This window comes from Carassius auratus, unplaced genomic scaffold (genome assembly GCF_003368295.1).
Source record: "Carassius auratus strain Wakin unplaced genomic scaffold, ASM336829v1 scaf_tig00011483, whole genome shotgun sequence".
Lineage (NCBI taxonomy): Eukaryota > Metazoa > Chordata > Actinopteri > Cypriniformes > Cyprinidae > Carassius > Carassius auratus.
Window position 1 is genome coordinate 226,493 of NW_020524209.1, and position 24,876 is coordinate 251,368.

The 24,876-nt window shown below is 37.2% G+C and overlaps 1 protein-coding gene across 2 annotated transcripts in view; it reads left to right on the forward strand.

Annotated features, from left to right (window-relative positions):
- Positions 1-24,876, forward strand: part of LOC113073160 (NACHT, LRR and PYD domains-containing protein 3-like) — a 66,955-nt gene that overhangs the window by 12,771 nt on the left and 29,308 nt on the right. Inside the window, exons 2-5 of one of the 2 annotated variants that reach the window (XM_026246030.1) lie at positions 12,435-12,716; positions 12,871-12,912; positions 13,762-15,568; positions 15,745-15,918. In XM_026246030.1, the coding sequence (XP_026101815.1) occupies positions 12,455-12,716; positions 12,871-12,912; positions 13,762-15,568; positions 15,745-15,918 (2,285 nt within the window). In that variant the 5' untranslated portion in view covers positions 12,435-12,454. Of the gene's footprint in view, positions 1-12,429; positions 12,717-12,870; positions 12,913-13,761; positions 15,569-15,744; positions 15,919-24,876 lie in introns of those variants that run through there. The other variant, XM_026246031.1, reaches the window with a different exon arrangement.

Here is a 24,876-nt window from a genome sequence, read left to right on the forward strand (position 1 = left end):
CAATAAATGCACAGCTAAACAGATGAGTTTTGAGTCTAGATTTAAATGTTACTAGTGTTTTAGCACATCTGATCTCTTCTGGAAGCTGATTCCAACTGCGGGCGGCATAGTAACTAAAGGCGGACTCCCCTTGTTTTGTGAACCCTTGGTATTTCTAACTGACTCGATCCTAATGATCTGAGTGCTCTGTAAGGCTTATATTCAGTGAGCATATCTGAAATATATTTCAGTCCTAGGTCATTTAGTGACTTATATACGAGTAAAAGTACTTTAAAATCAATCCTAAATGTAACTGGAAGCCAGTGTAAGGACCTGAGGACTGGTGTGATATGCTCAAATTTTCTGGTTCTAGTCAGAATCCTGGCAGCAGCGTTCTGGATGAGCTGCAGCTGTCTAATGGTCTTTTTGGGAAGGCCAGTGAGGAGCCCATTACAATAGTCCACCCTGCTGGTGATAAAGGCATGAACAAGTTTCTCCAAGTCTTGACTGGAAACAAAACATCTAATTCTTGCGATGTTTTTTAAATGTTAGTATGCTGATTTAGTTACTGCTTTGACATGACTACTGAAACTAAGGTCTGTCTCCAGAATCACACCAAGATTCCTGACTTGATTTTTAGTTGTATGACCCCTAGAGTCAAGGTGTGCATTCACCTTGAACACTTCATCTTTGTTTCCAAATGCAATGACTTCAGTTTTTTCCTTGTTTAACTGAAGAAAGTTCTAGCACATCCAACTATTAATTTCATCAATACATTGGCAGAGGGAGTCAATTGGGCTGCAGTCATTTGGAGATAAGGCTAGGTAAATCTGGGTATCATCAGCATAGCTGTGATAGCCAATTTGGTTCTCATTATTTGATTTAGTGGGAGCATATACAGGCTAAACAAGAGCGGTGCAAGAATTGACCCTTGTGGGACTCCGCATGTCATGGACGTCCACTTAGGGCCGTTTCATAGTCAATGCATCTGTACGCATACGCGTCCCCGAGGCTACGCATCGTTACGCTTCGGCCGCCATTATGCGTCGGTGCGTAGCCAAATGTGTCGTCCTAGTTTTTGATACGTGACGCACCGACCCACGCAATACTATGCGTTGTCGGTGGGGGTGATATTGCAAGTATTGTACATTAATTCAAGTATATTGTGTTTACAGAAGAAGAAGGTTTGAATACAATGGCGGGCGAAGAGGAAAAATTATGCGAACTTACGTATACGTATTCATCCACATTTATACGATAGTTCATCAACAACAGAATACACTCCTCTTCAGTTGCCATTGTGATCTGAATATCACGCGACCCGACTCTACTACCCCCTGTTGCGTGAGCGGTGTATTGCATACACGCATCACCCGTGACGCTTGTGTTCACTGTTTAGACTATGAAAGGGAGCGCGTCGCTCACGTCGCTCGCGTTGCTTACTCGCGTTTCTCGTGTTGGCTATGAAATGGCCCTTAGACTTACGCTCTCCTATACTCACATAATAGCCTCTCCCTTTTAAGTATGACCTGAACCATTTGAGTACAATCCCAGAAAGCCCGACCCAGTTTTCCAGTCTCTCTAGTAGTATGTTATGATCGACAGTGTCAAACACAGCACTGAGATCTAGCAATACCAGCACCGATATTTTGCCAGAGTCACAATTTAAGCGAATATCATTTATTATCTTAATGAGTGCTGTCTCTGTGCTGTGATGGGGTCAAAAACCAGATTGAAAATTGTCCAGGTATCCATTTGAGTTTAAGTATTTGTTCAGCTGATTAAAAATGAACTTTTCTATAATTTTGCCTATAAAAGGAAGATTAGATATTGGTCTAAAATTGCTCAAAATGGTGTAATCAAGATTGTTCTTTTTCAGGAGGGGCTTAACAACTGCAGTTTGTAGGGAGTTTGGAAATTTCCCAGAAAGAAGTGATGTGTTCACCACTTCTAAAAGATCTGCTTCTAAGCAGTTAAGCACACTTTTGAAAAAAGACGTGGGAAGTGTGTCAAGATAGCAGGTTGACGATTTTAGGTGCTGCACTATGTCTTCCAGAATTTTTCTATCAATTGCTTCAAAATAGAAATGGTATATTTTTGATATTGTGGCCTAATCTGTCTGACTTCTGCATTACTTGAGGATGTGCTAATCACCTTCCTGATATTGATGATCTTCTCAGAAAAGAAGGATGCAAACTCATTGCATTTGCTGTCTGAGAGCATTTCACTGGGAATCTGACTTGGGGGGTTTGTCAGTCTCTCAATAGTGGCAAAAAGAGTATGAGTGTTACTGTTACTGTACTGTTTGACAAAATTAGGTTTGAGAAGAAATTTTGTCTAGCTGTGGCTAGTTTCACATTAAAAGCATGAAGGCTCTCTTTATAGATGCTATAGTGAATTTTAAGTTTTGTCTTCCTACACATCCCCGCCACATCCGCTCTGCTTTTCTGCATTGTCTTTTCATAGTCTGAACTGCTGTTGATCTTCTCCAAACTGATTTCTGTCTGTTTGTTTTCTTACTGACTATTATTGGAGCAATATAATCAATAATATTCTTAACTTTTGAGTTGAAGGAATCAAGGAGAATATCAACAGAGTCTGCAGAAATGCTTGGTGTTAAAGATATATATCTAGAGTGTGTCCACCTTTGTGTGTGGGTCCATGCACATTCTGAGTCAAGTCAAAAGTGTTTAGAACCGTTATCATTTGTTTTGTAGTTTTGTTTTCTGCATATTATCTATGTGTATATTGAAATCCCCTGCAATAGCAAAACAGTCAAACTCTGAGGAAAGCATTGATAACATTTCTGTGACCTCTTCAACAAAGGCTGTAGAGTATTTTGGAGGCCTGTAAATAATAATAAACAGACTGCGTGAAGCATCTTTCAGTACAATACCTAGATATTCAAAAGACAGGTATTGACTAAATGATGCTTGGATTGATAGACATCTTTAAATAGAGCAGCTACACCTCCTCCTCTCCTAACAGTCCTGAAAACACTCATGTAAGTGAAGTTAAGGAGGGGCTGCTTCATTTAGGACTGTTGCACTGCAGCTGTCTTCTAGCCAAGTTTCATTTAGAAACATAAAATCCAGATTGTTTGTGTTTATAAAATCATTGATTAGAAATGATTTTTTTTTTAGTGAGCAAATGTTTAAAGATGCTAAATTGATGGCTGTGCTTTGTGTCTTTACATCAATCTTAGTTTGATGCATAATAGGCCGCAGATTAGATGAGTTTGCCCTTCGGCTTGAGAAGGCCTTAGACTTTCTATCACGTGATAAAACTGAAATAGAGAAAGCTACAGGCACACTAGGTTCCCGCTTGTTCAGTAGGCATTTGTGAATGTTGCAGTTATTATAGCGGGGACCCGACACATATCACTGAGAGCTGCTATCAGTTGTTTTTGGTTCACCTTCAGCAGATAGAAGGTTTGGGCCCTGGTGTTGTGGCAGAGGTCAAAGAGCTCTTGCATTAGCAGGGACCACAGGCTTTGGTGGTTTTGGGGCCTGCTGTTTTTTTTTTTTTTTTTATATCTGCGGGCTTGCAGCTAATGAGTGAGAGAGTTTAGTCCCAACATACACCACTTTCTGTGAAAAGCACAGAAGTGGAGATGCTAGAGAGAAGGATAATGTGTCTGGTGAGATGGGCTGTGTCTCTGGTGTTTCCGGTGGCTGTGATATGTTGTCCTGGCTTCCCTGGCTGTTTTCCAGAAATTCATCCCTGGGTGCTGAATTTTGTAGCTGTTCTGATACATCACAGTCTGTCTGTGATGAGCTCTGTGGGCAGGGCTCAGCCAGGATAGTGTCTCTCAGCAGTGATTGTTTTGTCTGCATGGTGTTATCAGTGTCCATGTGGGATATGTCAACCAGATGATGACTCTGACGCGGTGTGTGTGTGCTGAATGGATTGACACACTCTGCTGAAGGATGACGGAGGGAAAAGTAGATATTGTCCTTAAACACTCTAGCACCAAGTTTGTTTGGGTGGAGGCCATCCGGTTTAAACAATTGTCTATGGCCCCAGAAAAGATTGAAGTTGTCAATGAAAGAACGACTGAACTTTGAGTCTTCGAAGTGTTTCAAAGAGTTCACTGAAGTCCGTCTTGAGTTCTGACTGCTCTTTCCGAATATCATTCTTACCCTCATGGATGATGATTCGATTTGCAGTCTTGTGCTTCATCAGAATGTTCTGAAGTTCCTTGTTCACATCAGAGACCGTTGCTTGAGGAAGGCAGCATGTTGTAGTCCTGCTATGTATGTTTCTGATAACAGAGTCACCCACTATCAGAGTCCTGGGCTCGGCTGCGCTCTGAGCTGAAAGCCGCTGTCTGCTTGTGCTTGAGCGCCTGTTAGTAGCAATGTTTGCTGCTGGCTTATCAGATCCATGTTTAAATACATTTGGGGATTCCTCACCCACATTTATTAATGCTTCAAATCTGTTCTCCAGATGTATAGGGGGTGGTTGAATGCCAGTATTCACAAGCCTTGTCATAGTTGAATCTGGGGTAGAGGAAACTACAGCAGCAATACGAGAAACTCGTGACAATCTGATATTTTGTGTTCCTTTGGGTCTCGCTCCCTGTTTGTGCCATCGATCAGTTTCGGCTTGTTCCTCTACACTTGGTATAAACTCTTGAGATTCAGAAGATTCATGGGACTCACCGGCTGTATGCTGAGAGGGTCTATGACGACGGTCTGCTAAGTGTTCCGTCTGTTTTGGAAGTCAAGAAAGTAACTTTGTTTCAAGAATCACAATCCTTTGTAGAAGTTTGCAGCAGTTCATGCAACAAGTAGATCCAACAGGAGGCATTTTCTCTCTACTCTGTTTGAATGTAGGCAGTTGTTTTCCCGTCTCTGGAATGTAAGCTGCTGGCAGTGGGAGACAGAGTTTTCTTTTTTTGTAGTATTATTCAAGTAGTTTTTAGTTTTAGCGTTTGTGGCAAAAATCTGTTTTTTGAGCACTGTGCTGATCTGCTGATGTAGAAATAATAGAAAAATTTGAGAAAAAATACAGAAATAAGAAGCAAAGCGCAGAGCAGTAAGCTAGAACGTTCGAATGGTAGCAAAGCCGGACGTTCTAGCATACTTTCTGAATCTTGAGTGCATTTGTGTAAATGTTAATTTACAACTAACAATCCGATAGTGAGCTAGCTTCATAAGATAAAAAAACAACTATTGACAGACCAAGATTATAATAAAAATTACTGTGCGATTCTAATATAAACACTTATTCAGTAGCAGTAAATTAGATGTACCAAACAATCATATAACAAAGAAATATTATCTTACCGTCATCGTGAGGTAAAATAATGAGGAAGGATCACTCTGCAGTGATGCGCGGGTCAATGTTTAGACAACCCCGCACCCGACCAATGTTTTCAACTAACCCGCCCGCAACTCGGACCACAAAAAAAGAAAAAAAATTATATTTCCTGACCCGCATTTTTTAAAAGTAGTAAATGCGCATCGTAGTGTCATTGGGCCATAGACATAGGACGTAGGAACCTCCCTGGCCTATAATATCCATTAATCCAGCCTGTGGAGCAGGCACGGCGTCATGGCTTTTCAACAGGCCCAGCCCTTATTCCCCCCCCCCCCAAAAAAAATTCTAATTTTGTCAAGAATTATAAAAAAATCGACAATAAGCTAATAATTTGAACTAAAATAGTCTAGTTTGGCTATGTCTATTTTGATGTTTCCGCAAGTTCAGCAGACAGTGAGAGGTTCGGGTTTGTTCCGATCAGAGCTTGTGAGTGGAGAGTGCATTTCTGAATATTCCGCTCCTCTCACTCATTCCGTGGGGTCTCACTCAACCAATGGCTTGCTGGTTCGAAAATATGTGGAATAAGGGCTGCCTCCGACTAATTTTTTTTTTCTAGTCGATTAGTAGCTGTTCATTTAAGGCATTCGTGGACAAATCGCCCATTTATATTAATTTAATTACCTAAATAGGCTATAGCCTACAGGATAATAAGCCTTATGACCGCACGCATAAAGCTTGCCACAAAGAACCGGTTAAAGTAATGATTATGAATGTGTCTAAATTAGCAATGATTGTTTAGTAATTGTTTAGTAATACACTGTTTTTTTCAGTGTTGCTGCTAAGATGAAGTTGACGATGTGGACTCACCATGAACGCCAGAGAGAAATGCATAGTTGATATGGATTACATTATCAGAGAGTAGACTATTTATTTGGTTTGAATATTTTCATTTAAAAGTAGACATTTCGAGCTTTCTGTAATATATAGCCTATATTTCTCTAATCTGTGAGTCACAAGCTGAGTTTCAGTGCCCTCCAGTTCACATGCAATGCAAGTGATCGTGTTGGCGTCTCATTACATTGTCTGCTATATATTTGCTTCTTATTTATTAAATACAGGCAACTGATTGATAAAACATATATCAAAATTAAGAGACAATTTATACAAAACGAAAATCTTTTAAAAAGAGTTTTCTATAAAACAAAACTTAATGAAGTCGTCAAAATCATGTTTTACCAAAAACAGTGCCACTGCCTTTCAGCGACTCTGCCTCGAGAGTGGAAGATAGCCCTGAAGATGCCTAGTAATGGTATACCTTCAGTGGTTGTATACTTTTAGTTAAGTTATACCTTAAGAGTCTTCGTAGCGCGCAAAGAGATAACGTTATCAGAAAGTGCAGCCCAGGTATGATGCGTATGGTGCGTAATGAGATTCCAGAGCGCTCTTCTTTGGTCAGAACCATGGAGAGCAATCTGGTTTGTCCATGCACCAAAACTTTTAAAAATACAACAAAAAACTTTTAAAAATACAACAAAAATCTATATTATGCATACGCACAGATAATATAGAAGATACTGCAGTCAAACGTTTGACTGGGTTTGCGTTATGCATTAACTAGATGGAGCAGTGCTAAAGGGAATGTCAACAAAACAGTCAGATAAAGACGCCTTGATTATAAGGCGCACTGTCGTTTTTTGAGAAAATTAATGGCTTTTAAGTGCGCCTTATAGTGCAGAAAATACGGTTTAAAAGTGGCATATTCAAATGGTACAATGGTATTGCTCAGTTCAGCGTGTTGGGAAATCGGGCATTTGTTCCACGTCTGCATTTATTCAAAAGTTAATAACGCTCAACATTCCAAAGGTAAATAAGGATTTCCCAATTGTATTAGTAGGCTTAGGCTTATTTCGCCACGTGGATGCCCAATTGAAGCTCTCACAAAGCACAAAATGCAAGCATAGAATATGTTAATAAAGTATTTATTAACGCATTTTAGACGAAAAAAAAAAAAATACCCATGAAAGTAAAACTGAAAACTGAAACACACAATAAACACACAGCCACTTATTGGTAAAAAAAAAAGTAGCCTAATACAAGATAAACACAAGATATGCATTTGTATAAGAAAATAAAAAAGGCTGCATTGTTTAGTCTACACAAATATATAAATAAAACTAACACAGGAACCTAAATCAGATACAGTAAGCCTAACTTGGGCTTAAAAGGGTTGTAAGGTGCTGTTTGTGGCATAAAACGGAAGATTAGCCTTCTTTATTTTTAGCTTTCCACGCGCTGTGTAGAAATAAAATTGAATCAACCATCCCTGGGTTGAGATGGTTTCTTCTCGCCTCTATGACACGACCTGCGGAGCTGAATGTGCGCTCACTGGCTGCACTTGATGCTGGAACGCAGAGGATCCTCCTTGCCAACGCACGAAGCCTCGGGAAGGTGGGTGCCTGTCTCTCCCAAAATTCAAGCAACCGGTCCTCATCACAGTCATCCAGCGTAAAGCGTGCAGCACAGTAACGGTCCAATTCGGTCATTAGGCCCACATCAGCAGCATTATCGGCCCATTCAGTGAAGTCCACTCTAGGTCTTTTCTCTCTCTGACTTTCATTAGTGACATCTATGGATGGTAAAATAGCATTTGACAATAATGTCATTTACTAGCATTAAATTGAAATATCCCATTCATCATTAAAAACGCAGCCACTTACCCTCGCCTGTAGATGTGCTTGAAGTCTCAGGAGATTCTGCGGCTTCAGAAAACACAGGGTATATGAGGTTTCCAACGATTCTGTGGTCTCGGACATCATTTTGAGACTTTTGTAGTGGAGGAAGAGGGAGATTTTGTGCATGTCTGTGAGGATTAACTTTTGAAGGTTAGAGCAAATGCGCGTGTACGGAGCAAAGCCATGTACTCAGGGTCTCCAAAGACTGGTCGGCAGTGTGCGCTCAGATTGTAAAACCACAGCATCACTAAATGCAGTGTTGGGTAGTCCTCTCCCTGCAATTCCTCAGATGCTTTCTTGAAAGGCTCCAAGAAATCTATTACGGTTGTGAGTGTGTTTTGATAAATGCCTTCCATGTGGTCTGACTGTCCTCTGCGTTCGAGTAGCTCGTGAATTTCCCTGTATTGCTTGCGCACAGATTTGAGCATGTCAATTGTGTTATTCCGACAAGTCTCACACTCTAAGACTAAGCCATATGGGAGAGCTGTGCTTGCAATGGCTTTTTAAAGATATTTGACAATGCCCTTGTATGTGTCAATCATCTCCGTTACCTCCTCAATGTCAGATCCACTGAACGTATGTTTCAGAATTGTGTTCAAAACATGGGCTGCACATGGTATCCAGTGATAATTTTTTAGGGCAGCTTTAATGTTAGAGCCCTGGTCACTCACGAGCAACACTTGACAAATGAGATTCCGTTAGAAGACAGCTGCTCATTAAACTGTTCATGGATGTTGATTGCTGTTATGGGCAATGTGGAATCGAATTCCACTGTGCACATAAGACGGCTTGCCAGCTTCCAACCCTATGTGATATAATGGCACGTCAAGACAGTGTAGGACCTTCTGATAAAATCATCAGTCCACATATCAGTAGTTATTGCAATCCCTTCATTGTCATGCACCGCTGACTTCAGAACCTTGGACAAAGCTTCTTTCTCGACCATGGCGACCACAGACTGTTTGCCTATGAGGAAGCACTCCATTTGCGTTGACTGAGCCATAACGTGCACCAATGTTGATGAGAGCCTGGACTACATTGTAAAACCTTCCCCCAAAACAATATCAAAGGGGCGCAGGTCTGTGCAACAAAAGTCCATGCAATAATACACAAATTTACTCTTCACTTGAAGAGGAATTTTCGTGTGGTCAGGGCGCATAAAGGCATCTATAGTTTGTGGGTTTTTTCATAGAAAGATTAAAAATATGGGAGAAACACAGGGAAATACTTAACCTATTAGCCTGCACCCCGATGCCCTTGTCTTGAAAACACCTAAACTCGCACGTGTCAGTGTTTATGAATAGATTAAATGAAACGGGACAAATTTAATCTTGACAAACTATGTAACATTATAAAGATCTAAGCCTCAAGCATCGACGACAGATTGCTGTTTTTCAATGGAAAACTTATGAAGACTGTATTTGCTACATTTGTGTAAGCAGTACACATACAAACATGAACGATGGAAACGCTGTACATGCCAGATCCGTCGTAATAATGAGTCATAAACACATCCACAGCTGTAAATCCCGGTTTAGTTAGAAAGGTAAGGGTCCAATGAACGACATCTCATGGAGCACGTTTGGTCCAATGAAGCAATAACGTTGTAATATGGATCATAATACCTTTGTTTACGTTACAGTTCTTCAGCGACAGAACTGTTTGTGTCCATTACGGAATAACTCATGGTCGGAAACTGCGTCTTGGTAGTAAAAACACGGCATGGTTTTGCAGCGTACAGTGTCACAAACAGAATGACACAATCCACCGGAAAAAAGAATGAATGAAAGATAGGCGAAATATTGTTTATTTGAATTTTGGCGCTCCCTGCTGAGGGCTCGTAACGCGCTCTGACGCACCTGTCAGCTGATGGAGGCGGAACGTATAGCGATCGCCTTTTTCTTTTGTTTGTTTGTTTTATTTTTCAACAGTTTTTATATATGTAAGAGTGTGTTTTATGTTTTATGTGAATGTATCTGCATGATTACTATCTGTTTGAGTGCAAATCAGCCCAAATCAGCTCGCTATTACTGTATGATCATGGCTATCGAAGTGAACACGTCTATATGAATAGAGAGAGTGAATTATTTACTTTTATAGCACATTTGTGTTATTACCATTTGTATGAGTGGGCATCAGCACATCAGCACTTATTTGCATCGTAATTGCTGCATTTCTAGCAATCTCAGGATTTTCTGTAATTGGCAAACAAAGTTAAATCTTTTTTATTTTTCTTATTATTCTTATTTTTCTTACTCAAATTATTCTTATTGTATTTTACTAGTGCTCAAATAAATCACTTATAAGATGTCTAAGTTTCTGTCTACAGTAGTATTTTATAATTGAAAAAACTATGCAGTGGTATGTTTACTGACTAAATAGTTTGTAGAAGCCTTCAATACTATTGGGAAATATATTTTCTTAAATTTGGGGGGTGGGGGGGTCTAGACATAGTCTCAGAAAAATATTTGAAGGAGTCTAATTTTTCATGAGATCTTATCCAGATTGTAAATAGAAACTCATGAGACATGTGGCTTTCAATCCATTACTGTTCTAGATGTCTCCAGGACTTTCATGTATTTTTATATCAAATAGAAAAATATTTAAGTGTGTTAAAAAAAAATTTCAAGGCACTTCAGTGTCTTTTGATAACTTTTAATATTTTTGAGCATTATCAAATCTGGTTGATAAAACGTAAAGCCCATCGTGTTTTCTTTCCAAAGACACCAAAATTATGTTTGTAACACACTGAAGTAGGAAACTGTTGCAATTATAAGTTTGGTAGAGCACTTTGAGCTGCGAGTCCCATAATGGGGGGGCTGCTGGCTAACAGGTTAAATGGGATGATAGCAGGATAGAATGGTAAAATACAGGAAAATCCCGGGATAAACAGGAGGGTTGACAGGTATGACCTACTATTGACAGAAACACTGCAAATACATTGGATGAACCTATCAGGCTAGATGAAATAATTACCTGTATTAGCCTCATGCGGTGTAACAAGGCTCCAGGGCCTGATGGGTTCCCTTTAGACTTTTAATGGTTTTTAAGTATGTTACAATGTTATATTATAATTTTTATTGTTGTTTTACTTCGTTGTTTCATCTCTGTTTGCAAATCAAAATTGTACAATTACAGTCAGTTTGCAACCCGTGCCTGTGCGCCACCTGGCGGTAGTTTCGCAAATAACTTTAACACGCGAATTACTTGCAATTAACGCCACGGCCCTGCAGTGGCGGTACATGTGGCAGTATTACCCATTTAGGTTGTCCATCTACTGTAACAAAACTCAAAGCAATTATTGCAGATTTGCTTAACCTGTTAGCCAGCAGCCCCCGTTATGGGACTCACAGCTGAAAATGCTCTACCAAACATATAGTTGTAACATGTTACAAATATAATTTTGATGTCTTTGGAAAGAAGACCTTTTGGGCTTTACTTTTTATCAACCAGATTTGATAATCCTCAAAAATATTAGAAGTTATAGACACTGAAGTGTCTACTGATTTGATATAAAAATACATGAAATGAGTTCTGGAGCAATCTAGAAAAGTAATGGGTTGAAAGCCACATTAATAGCGAGCTGATTTGGGCTGATTTGCACTCAAACAGATGGTAATCATGCAGATACATTCACATTCAACATAAAACACACTCTCACAAATACAAAAACTGTTGAAAAATAACACAAAGAAAAAGGCGATCGCTATAAGTTCCGCCTCCATCAGCTGACAGGTGCGTCAGAACGCGTCATAAGCACTCTCAAGAGGGAGCACCAAAATTCAAATATACTATCTTCATTTTGGATCGCTTCATTTTGTTTGTGACACTGTACGCTACAAAACCATACCGTTTTTTTTTACTACCAAGACACAGTTTCCGACCGTGATTTATTCGATAAGGGACGGAAACAGTTCTGTCGCTGAAGAACTGAAACGTGAACAAAGGAATTATGATCCATATGACGTTATTGCTTGCGTTGGACTAAACGTGCTCCATGAGATGTCGTTCAGTGAACCCTTACCTTTCTTTCCTAAACAGTGATTTACAGCCGTGGATGTATTTATGACTCGTTATTACGACAGATCTGGTATGTACAGCGTTTCCATTGTTCATGTTTTTATTTGTACTGCTTACACAAATGTAGCAAATACTGTCTTCATAAGTTTTCCATTGAAAAACAGTGATCTGTCGTCGATGCTTGAGGCTTAGATCTTTAGAATGATACATAGTTTGTCAAGATTAAATTTGTCCCGTTTCATATAATCTATTCATAATCACTGACACGTGCGAGTTTAGCTGTTTTCAGGATGAGGGCATCGGGGTGCTGGCTAAGAGGTTAAACAACTTTCTGATGATTCATATCACAATCTCCAATCACAGCTTCATAATCCAAATAACATTTAACCACATGTTAAGAGTGAAAGTAATTCAGATCTTTTTCTTCTTGTCCTGCAGCTGTAAGTCAGTGCAGGCCAATGACATCTGTTAAAGAGCTGCTCGTGGACTCACTGAAGGAGCTGGTAGAAGCTGAACTGAAGGAGTTTCATTGGCACTTAATGAATGCATATCATAAGTGTATATCGAAGTATGAATTGGAAAAGGCAGATATATTCGACACAGTGGAAAAGTTGGTGGCATGTTTTGGACCTGAAGGAGCTGTGAAGATCATGGTGGACATCCTGAGAAAGATGAAGCAGAATGATCTGGCTGATCAGCTGAAAAATGAACACAAGCAAGGTAACATTTCATTCAACATGACTGTAATGTGAGTAAAGTACAAGTGTGATGGTTTGACTTAAACCTCTTTTCCTGTTTGCTTTGCTGATCTGATTAATGTGTGAAAAATATTTTCCAGTGAGTAATTCTCTCTTTCTCTCTCTCTCTCTCACAGCTCAGGCTGAAGGCAATATGAAGACATATGTCCCTGTTGGAGGTAATTCACAACATATCTGGAGTAAATATCAATCACTGTCTGTAAATAAAAACTAGAGAAAATATAACTGCAAGCATTAAAGGGCCAGTCACACCAACGGCAGATCTTATATAAATATGTATTGAATAGAATAGTGCATCCAGTGCAAAAGGGAACACATTCATTATTAGCTAAACATTTTCCCTGAACAAACTCCTAATTTGCTGCTCATTGATAGTTAGTAAGGTAGTTTTTAATTTTATGTAAGGTGTAGGATTAATGGATCTAAAATATGGTCATGCAGAATAAGGTATTAACATTTGCTTTATGAGTACTAATAAACAGCCAATATGCTAGTAATATGCATGCAAATAAGCAACTAGTTAATAGTGAGAACTGGTGTTACTACATGTCACCAGTGATACCCAGTTCACAAAGGTCTACAAATTAATTAAACATGTTATATTGTGATACAATTGTTTATTAAAGTTAGTGGCACTGTCACCAAATTGATTCAATGTTATAAATACATGATTACAATCACACATACAAAGGTTCATTTAAGCAGGTCAAAATATCCTGTTTGATGTTCTAGATGATGTGCTAGATTAAAAGATGTCATTCATCTTTAGTAACATTTGTCAGCATGGCCTAAAGATGATCTCAATCAATACATCAAAAAAAAAAAAAAAACTTTCAGAAATTCCAAAATTGAAACCCAGCTGTTAGGATGGTCTGTGCTGTTTTTAGCAGTATGAATGTAATCTGTCTGCATCGATTAATAATAATAATGATCATGGTGATATGAAAGATATTTCTCCAATTTATTTAATGCTTTGGTCAATCTGATTGATTTGTTTTTCATTATAGAACTACAAAACTTCTTGAAAACTCACAAAAACAACATGATAAAGAAAGCAAAATTTATTTTTGAGGGCAACAAAGAAAGTGACACAGATCTCAAGACTGTTTACACAGAACTGTTTATCACAGAGGGAGATATGAAAGATGTCAATCATGAACATGAAATTCTGAAGATTGATGATGCTTTCAGGAACAAAAAAACACATGTCAAACTAATCAAATGCAATGATATATTTATTGAACTGGGAAAAAACAACGAGGAGAAGATTGTGCTGACCAAGGGAGTAGCTGGCATCGGAAAAACTGTCTCTGTACATAAGTTCATCCTGGACTGGGCAGAAGGAAACACCAATCAGGATATAGACTGTGTCTTCCTGCTTCCATTCAGAGACATCAACATGATTAAAGATAAAGAGGTCAGTCTCCATGAGTTTCTTCTGAAATTTTATCCTGAACTGAAGGACCTGGAGAAATCAAAGTTATATAAGAAATGTAAACTAGCATTTATATTTGATGGACTTGATGAGAGTCACCTGCCATTGAACTTTAAAAGTGAAACACTGGACACTGTTGAGGAAAGAGCATCTGTAGATGTGCTGTTTACAAGTCTGGTAAAAGGTAAGCCACTTCAATCAGCTCTTGTGTGGGTGACATCACGACCAGCAGCAGCCAATCAGATCCCTCCTCGGTATGTGGGATTGTTCACAGAGGTGCGAGGATTCACTGATGAACAGAAGGAGGAGTACTTCAGAAAGAGAATCACAAACAAGACTCAAGCCTCCAGAATCATCTCACACATTAAGACGTCTCGTAGTCTCTACATCATGTGCCACATTCCTTTGTTCTGCTGGATCACAGCCACAGTACTTCAGGATATTCTCATCAAGAACAATGCAGAAAACATCAGCACAACACTCACTGAAATATACATTCACTTCTTGCGGATACAGATGAACACAAAGAGCCAGAAGTATGATGAACAAGAAGAAAATGAATGTACAGAGAACTTAAAATTTAATAGAAAGATGATTTTGAAGTTAGCTAAGCTGGCATTTGAACAGCTGAAAAAGGAAAACATTGTGTTTTATGAGAAAGATCTGAAAGAATGTGGTATTAATGTGAGTAAAGAAACTGAGTTCACAGGAATGATTGCTCAGATCTTTAAGAAGGAAGATGGACTTTATAAGACAACAATCTTCTGCTTTGTGCATCTGAGTGTTCAAGAGTTTCTCGCTGCAGTGCACATGTTCCTCTGTTACCTAAACAAGAACATGCAAGAGCTTTTGTTTTTCTTTGAAGATTCACAAACTACACTCAAACAAAAGTTTCAGTTCTTCTTTAGAAATCTCCAATTTCATGACTTAACAAAGAGGGTCACTGATAAAGCAATGCAGAGTAAGAGAGGACATCTGGACCTTTTCCTGCGGTTTCTGATGGGAATTTCACTGGAATCCAGTCAGAACCTGCTCAAAGGCCTGATCACACACACTAAAGACACCAGTGTGAGCATCAGACAAACAATTGAACACATTAAAGAATTACAAAAACAGGACATCTCAGATGAAACTTCAGTCAATCTATTTTACTGCTTACTTGAGCTGAAAGATAATTCATTATATGAGGAAATCCAGAGTTATCTCAGTTCAGATGCACATCCAGGAAGAGACCTCTCATCTTCAATGTGCACAGTGTTGACCTACATACTGCTGATGTCTGAGAAAGAGCTGGATGAGTTCAACCCAAAAAGGTTCACGTCAAAACAAGCAGACTACAAGAGACTCGTTCCAGCTGTGAGATGCTGCAGAAAAGCCCTGTGAGTAATTTCACTGACTGCCGTTTAATTAAATGTTTTGTTCTATATCACTAAACAAATAAATGTTAAAATATTATGTAAAATAGTTCCCTGTCCTGATTATTAAGGCCACAATAAGTTATTGCAGAATCATTGAACATCAGGAAATAATCTTGTTGAACATTCTGTTTTGGCAGTTTTGACAGCTGTCGACTTGATGAAACATGCTGTGAAACTGTGTCTTCTGCTCTACAATCTTCAAACTCTCATCTGACAGAGCTAGACCTGAGTAACAATCACCTGCTGGATTCAGGAGTGAAGCTGCTCTCTGGTGGACTGAAGAGTTCACATTGTCAACTGGACATATTGAGGTTTGACATTCACATTTACTGACTCGTTATGTTCAAATATGTGGAAGAATAGGTGTTTCTTAACTATATCTAGCAGATATTTGTTCCTGTCTATATTGTAGTACGATTGTGTCAGTGGCTTTTTCTCCAAGAACACAAAACAGGCAATGCCTATTTAAAAAAAAAAACTGATGAGAAAACATTCATGCTTCCCAACCATACTGGAAAACCTGGGATTTTGTGAAGCTGTTTTCCAGGTATGAGAATGAAATGATGCCTACATTTCTTAATGACTTTGAACATTATGTTTCAGTGAACTTTAAAAAATGTTTCCTTTTCCTTATAAATTTAATTACAATAGATTTTTTTCACTTCATCAGTAACATCATTTGCTTTTTGTGGTTATAGCTTTTAAGAGTATGATGATTTATAACACACAATGAACATGTTGCATCCATTCGAGTTACAATGTATTATATTTCCCATAGTTATATTGTATTAGAAGTCTCATACCTTGCCTTTAAGATATTTTTTTAAGATCTGCACAATAATTTAGTACATCTTATTACTGTTTTTACCTTAAAATGACAAATCATTAATTCATCCAAAAGGCTTAATAATGTGATCACAATATTTATAAGTGGTTTTTGTCTGCTTTAAATAAAGAGTAACACTTTAGTATAGGGAACACTTATTCAGTATTAACTACAACTTTACCCTAAAAAAATCCTAAGTTGTTGCTTTATGTTAAAGGGATAGATAAAATTAGATGTTTATCTATCTCTCAAGTGGACATTGACACTCCTAATTGAGATTGTAGATAGAGTGTCAGTGGTCCATTTGAGAGTTAGGTAGCAGTAATGCACTTAAAAAGATATGTCAGGCTCCAGCTGTTGAGAACACACTCAGGACGTGCTCAGGACAGTTCAGTCATTGGGGTGGAAATCCGAGGTAAACCCCCCCCCCCCCCCCCCCCCCAACCCACCCACAAATACTCTTCAGTTTTTTTGCACAGATTGATCGTTTTGCATCTTTACTCATCAGTGTATCGTGACAAGCCTCACAGTTTAATTTGGTTTTGTCTGTATGTTTTTAAGACTCAAAGTCGTGATTCTAATTTTTTTTTTCTCAAACAGACATAAAATCAGATATTAAATCAGTTGAATGTGTATTCATTGTTACAAATATAACCAAACCGCAACAAAATAAGGGAGACAACATACACAACTGCAGCTTGACAATTTTTGTTGAACTTAAAACCACTAAAAAAAGTGTAAATGTGTCATCAGTATAAATGTACATCAGTATGTCAGCAAATGAAGGTAAGTTCAGCCAGTGACAATCCTAACAATGAAAAATACTGAAGATAGATGGTCAGGATGTGAAACCCATGGCCACTTTGATCCTCCTTCACCTCACATCCCAGCAGCTAATCAGAAGTCTCAAGAGGAACCAACACACAATAATGTGTGACATGTCTGTTTGGCTCAGGCCCTTATAAAGTGCCATAATCCAATTCAGGTGCAAACCATGCCCATCAACAAATCACCTGCAACTCTGAAATCAACACACACAACTAGTCACAGAAATGTGACATTTGCTTTTAACTCATTTTATTGTAATATCAGTATGATTATTTTGATGGTACCCTTTAGACAACTGTTGATAAGTAACTTAGCAACTCATTGCAGTATAAGTAGTATATCTGCTAACACTTTATTCTGATAGTTTCACATTCAGCTGACTATAAGCAAATTTGCAAATAAGTCAACATATTCTACCAACCCTAACCTTAACCTAAGTCTACTAATACTCTAAATGAGAGTTAGTTGGCATGTAGTTACAAGGGGACAATCAAAATAAAATTTTATGTAATATATATATATAACATAATATTGCATTCTTTTCATTTAAAAGTATTACAATTGAGCTTAAACTAGCTCAAAGCAAAATTAGCATTAACCTCACAGGAGACACTCAGAAACACTGAACCACTCCTAACCTCTCACAAGATGTAGTAAGATACTGTTGAGAACTTAAATAAATAAAAAATGTCAATATATGAGATAATCCTTTATAAATTAACTGGATTTAATTGTTTGATTCAGAGTCTACCTGAAATAATTCCAGCCTTGACTCGACTCGAGGAAAAGGACTCGAAATTTTAAAAGCAACATGAGCCTTTTATCTTTAACCCTCTGAAGTCGATTAAAGCGTATACGCGTTATGAGTAATTTTCTCCTGATAACCCCGAAAAGAACTTATCTATAAAGGGTCTACTTTTTTGTATACAGACATAATAACAACAGAACTTTGTACACTTATAAAATAAAGATAACAAACAAGGTGTGCTGTCTGCAGCCTTTGGCTGCGCTGATCTTCATTTACAAACACGTCATTAAAATGAACAGTAACTCTGTGAACATGAGACATGAGAGAGATATCTATAGAAAGCCTGACATGTCTACTTTTAGACTAAACAAGTGCTGCTGAAAACAGATATTTTGTAATAATGTAATCCATATGAGAGCAACGCGATGTCCGTTTTTCATGTCTCCCTTCATTATATCTAATGTGATCAGGCCCCCGCTGAACGCTCTATTCAGATTCTAATGTTTCAAACTGAAGCACGCGGCTTGAATACGCCCATACCACAGTACAACACAGCAAGACTGTTCTTCAAGTTCTTTTTATTTTACTGTTTGCTTTGCAATGAGAGGAATAAGACATAATTCACCCCGAAAAGATGTGATGTGGTTGAGGATTTGAGATTTCGATTTCCTCAGAAAAAAAGAATGAAGTACTTTATTCAGCAGAGATCATAAACATGTCTCTTTTTATTTATTTATATACTTGTACTAGTTTTCACATAACGTGTAAACATTTTACTAGTTAGACTTTTTCCAAACTATAATTCCTGACTAAATGTATAATCAAGTGAAATATTATGAAGTTTCAGTAACAGTATACAATACTATACAATTCAAAAGCTTGATGTAAATAATATAAATGTAAATGTAACAAATGTAACGAACAATGCTGTTCTTTCAATTTATCCCCCCTAAAAAACCTGGAAAAATATTCTCAGCTCTTTTCAACCTTAATAATAATAATAATAATAATGATATATATATATATTTTTTTTTTTAGAAAATAAAATTGTTAAAAGGATTTCTGAAGGATTGTGTGACTGGAGTAATGATGCAAAAAAATCAGTTTGAAAGTCAGCTTTGATTGTTCCTAATAAACTGTTTAACTGCTCCCCCAACTGGATATTAAATTTTGTTGTGGGATAATTAAACTACAAACATAAAATTAAATACATTTATTTTGTCCTCAAATTTGTTTCTCAAAAACAATCATGTACATACATACTGCTCACATATTATTATGGCCCAGTTTGTGCTGATTACAGTGAGATTAGACTTTACCCATTTAGATGTGTATAAGAAACTGAAAAAAGAACAAATGTCAGGGCATGACAAAACTTATATTAGACTCCAGAGGGTTAAATACTTGTATAACTGATTCAAAAGATGGACCGCATCCGGACCGCAAGCCATAACACAGCACCATTTTAAATGAACAATGCATCAAAACAAGAGAGCAGATCATATAACAAGCACTCAGGGTCATTTATGATAAATATCTTTCAGCGCTATATCCTCTAGTTTTTTAATCAAAAGCCGCTTTATTTGAAACCTTTCAGCTCCGTGCGGGTTCTCTCTCTCCGGATGCCACCGGCACAGTTTAGAGCTGCAGATGACAGTTATTTTAACAACATCAAAAACCACAAACAGCAGAAAAAACAATGTTACAAATATAGTTATTTTTCATACTAATTATCTATCTATAACCTATGACGCTGACTGTTCAATACAGACATGAAAAGATGTTTCTGATCTACATTTAGCATTATTAATCTGTAGTCTAAGAAGTTTTCAAAAGAATCATGTAATATAATTGGGAAAATTGTTGTTAGATGGTTTTTGTAGTGACATTTGTTTTCGCCAACCTAGGGAGGCAAAATAGTGTAGTGATGGGTACTCACATCACCAATGACGTTTGAATCCTGGGTTACTTAAGGTGTGGTAATTTGTACATCAATTAGAAAGATTGGTGGGATCTCTAACTTGTAGAAGCTCTTCTGTATCATCAACAAAAGGAAGACACAAGTGTAATAAAATAGATTTTATTTAAATAAGACAGAAAAGAGTAATCAACAACTACTAAATGAATACCATAAATGAAATGGGAATAAAGTGCATAAGATGCATAAAATGCAAGTGATTTTGTTGGGTAGGGGTGTGACGAGACACTTATCCCACGAGACGAGACAAGAGACTGGGTTCACGAGAGCGAGACGAGATTTGTTCACTTTTTTAAAGAAATCCTCAATGATGAAATATGTAGGGGAAAATTGTGTTTTATTCAACTGAAAAACACAAAATGCAAAAAATGTAGATGCATTTTAAAATCAAATTGTACCTATGAAATTAAACATAATTTAATGAATTTTATGCAGGTAGAAACAACATGTAAACACTGCAAAAGGTTTTGCCACAAACTCAACTGATAGGCAAGTAATTGCACAAAATTATATAGTATACATAAAAATAAATAAGAAACAACACAAACAATATCCATTTAAAGTAGCAGCCAGTCAAGTTTATTATTTAGTAAACTAATTTCCAAAAAGTTTTTTTCCATGTAAGTTTTCTCAACTCCTTTTTAACAGTTCAATTCATTTCAATTGAAGTCTATTTGTATATCGCTATTTACAATACAAATCGTTTCAAAGCAACTTTACAGAAAATTATGTTTCTACAATATTTAGTAGTAGCTTATAAGTGGTGACTCTCAGTTAGTGCATGTATGACAGGATTTTTAGAAAAATTAATACAAGACATGGTCAGCCAGACGATGAACATTCTTAATATTATTACTAATTAATAATTATTATATGTTGTAGTCACACTTGTAGCAATATTTGTTAGTTCTGTTTGTTGATTCTAGGTTAGCATCATCTGGGGTCCTCTGAGGGGGCAGCATCATCTCTTCTCAGGTGTTCTGGATCCAGACTGGAGCTTTTGTAAATCCTAGAAAAAAATTAAAACAGATAGAGACATCATTAGCATAGCTGCTGATCCAACAATGTAAAATTAATTAGTTTAACCCAAGCTAAAGAATAAGAATGCGCATTTGATCAGATGCAACTACACTCACAATTTAAAAGATACATTATGCTTGATACGAATGCTTGGTTTTTAATCTAGATTTAAACAAAGAGAGTGTGTCTGAACCCCGAACATTATCAGGAAAACTATTCCACAGTTTGGGAGCCAAATGTGAAAAAGCTTTACCTCCTTTAGTTGACTTTGCTAACCTAGGAACTACCAAAAGTCCAGCGTTTTGTGACCTTAGGGAGCGCGATGGATTGTAACATGGTAGAAGGCTATTTAGGTACACCGGAGCTAAACCATTTAGCGCCTCATACACTAAGTAGACATTCAAAAGGCCCTTTTTACTGCTGCACGTACGCTGCAGCCTTTGACCGCTGAGTGACGCTTTAACCACAAGTTATCAAACAAGAGCATCAAAGCACATTTCCGCTAATAGACGTCAGTTTTGCCTCACTGACGTGTTAGATTTGATGGCTTCAGTCAGGAAAAAATGAAAGAAAAACACTGTAGTTAAAATATTTAATATCCACAGACGAAAGTTTGGTACTTAGGAAGTTATGTGCATTTCTTAGAACGAATTCAAGCAGGATAAATGTCAAGCTTGTGCCTGAGTCTGTGTTTATATTTTCTCTAATCTACATGGTATTAAACCATATTTTAGATTTGACACATTTAAAAGGTGTGCAGTATTATTTATACTATATTAATTATGCGTTATATTATTCAAAATAAATTTTGGCTAACTTTGCATCGGATCATTAAAAGTGGTAGCCTATTTTAGGGGGGTTGGCTACATGGATTAATATGCAAAATGTAAATATTTTCATATATTATGCCTATATTTTAATTTATATTTTCAATATAAATATATTTTTTCCTTTAATAAAACAACGTGCATTTTTGTTATTCGTTACCTGTCCTTTAACTTATTGGGGAAAAACATTTGTCTGTAAACTGAATAAGAAATTGTTACATGTTTAAACATGAAGCACTGTATAATTTCGTTATTTATGCATTATTAGCCTAAAACAAGAAACGAATAAAATTAAACCTGCACGATTAAATCTTTGAAACTCTTCTACGTCCTCAAAATTAAACTCAAGTTCTCTTATTATTATCAACAAAATACACACGATGTAAAAAAATAGCTTCATTAACTGACAACATAAGTGATTTTAAAGGGAGCCTTCTTTACTTGCTTTTAGTGCTGGGCAATAGCATATGGCCTAAAATAAAAAAAAAAAAATCAGATTTAAATCGATTTTAAAATCAATATTCAAATGACAAAGAAATTTTTCAAAACAAGTTTTAATATAGTTATAAACTTATAACTGAGACAAGATGATAAAAAAAACTGTGATGTTATTACCTTAATGCTGGAAAGACCTTTATTTTATTATATATTATTATTTTTTATTATTATTTATTTTTTGTTAATACTAGCCCATCAGCTGTGCAAATTTTGTTTGTGAGGAAAATAACAGTACATTTTTGTCAGTTATTTTATCTAAACAGATCGATTAATTTCTTCAAGATTTCAAAATCAAATAGCCTACTGATAATGTAGTAGCACTGCAAGATTACATTTTGGTTGAATGCATTATTGCTAAAGCGATTGCGTGTGAATGTGCTGTATCTGTTTAAATCATGGTTTAACCCAAAGATAATCAATAAAAGAAACAGACAAACTTTTTTGTAACGTTCAAACATAAATTAAGTTTGTGAGAAAAAAAAATATACAAGTCATATATATAAGTTGCATTTTAACAGATTAATCACCTATTTTCATTTGCTGCATTTTTTTTTTTTAAACAAGACTTCACCCTAAGTTGGCGTGAGTGTACTGCTTATATGGGTGTGTGTGTGTGTGTGTGTGTGTATTAGCTGCAGGTGTGTAATCAGATGCAGGTGTGTGTGTGTGCAATCAGTCCCAAGAATGAGGCAGGATGGGAAATTGAGTTTGAAAAAGGGGATGGAAACAAAAATGCAGAGTCCTGAGTGGAGTGCCCCCTATTGGAGTTTATGGGCACTCCAGCTAATGATCATAACACGACCGCTGCTCGTGTGGGATGTCACGGTGAAGGGTTGCACTGTTTCCAATGAATATGTGCGTAAGGCACCACTAGCGCGATCAAATTAACAGGCATGCAACAAACTAAAAAATGGGCTTTTATTAGGCTTTATAGCATATAAGCTTGCCAGCTAAAGTAATGACTATGAATGTGTAGGGGGAAAATATCAAGGAGATATCTTAATTAGTTATTTATAGCCTACACTTGTATTTTCTGAGTCAGAAGGGACATGCACAGACATTTTGAGGGGGCAGAAGCTCAAGTGGAAAAAAGGGCGCTACTCATATTTATTTAAATTTTTCTAAACAAAACATTAAATATATTATGGGTGTGCAATATTGACCAAAAACACATCTTAATATTTTCTGGAATTTTATCGATAACAATAATAATTTAGGGAAGTCGTGGCCTAATGGTTAGAGAGTTTGATTCATAAACCTAGGGTTGTGGGTTCGAATCTCCACCTTCAATACCACGACTGAGGTGCTCTTGAGCAAGGCACCGAACCCCCAACTGCTCCCCGGGCGCCGCAGCATAAATGATGAACACTGCTCCGGGTGTGTGTTCACAATGTGTGTGTGTGTGTGTGTGTGTTCACTTTGGATGGGTTAAATGAAAAGCACAAATTCTGAGTATGGGTAACCATACTTGGCGGTATGTCAATCACTTAGATTATATTTTGCTGTGTGTTTTATTGTGCTGATATTTTAAGGACTACCATGGGCAGCTAACTTCTAAAGTTTTTGATATTCTGCATATTCTGTGTGGTGTTCAGTTCACAGCAGTGATAGAAATGAATCTTTTACAATAAGTTTACTTTTTCTTTTTTTTTTTTAACTTTTATGGTCATTTTTACCTACAAAAATGTAAAAGTGCATCATCTTTCCAGTCAAATTCTAAAGGGAACACATCACTTCATTTGAAAATAAGTTAATATTCCAACTCCTTAAGAGTTGAACATTTGAGTTTCACCATTTTCAAATCCATTCAGCCGATCTCCAGGTTCTGGCGGTTGCACTTTTAGCTTAGCTTAGCGTAGATCATTGAATCGGATTAGACCATTACCATCTCGCTCATAAATGACCAAAGAGTTTTGATATTTAAAATTTGATTCTTCTGTAGTTACATTGTGTACTAAGACCGATGGAAAATGAAAAGTTGTGATTTTCTGGGCCAGTATAACTAGGAACTATACTCTTATTCCAGCATAATAATCAAGGAGCTTTGCTGCCGTACCATGGGTGCAAGAGGTGCAATGATATTACGCAGCTCCTGAAAATAAGACTTCCATCAACCTACGAGACCATCTGCTTGCACAGAGAGTGTGCCATGCAACCATGGAGACATTTGTGAGAGATGAATCAGAAGATGTTTACCTTGGTGCAGATCCTGAACTATCTATCTGAACCAGAAAACATTGAAGATGAGCTTTTGGAATGTGAAAGACAAGAAAGTGTGTGGCTGAACAGACTGGGGCTGCATAATTTCATTGTGGCTATGCACACTATGGCAGCAAAGTTCCTTGATTATTATGCCTGGAACGAGAGTATTAATTCCTAGCCATATCAGCCTAGTGCATTGCACTGCTGTGCTGCACATACACGCAAAGGGGAGAAAGGCATCGTAACTCAGCAGAATAATTATTATTATATAGGTCGAGCTAAAGATTATCAGCCTTCTAGCTAGTTTAAAATGTTTTTTTTTACTTACTTTTTATTCTTACA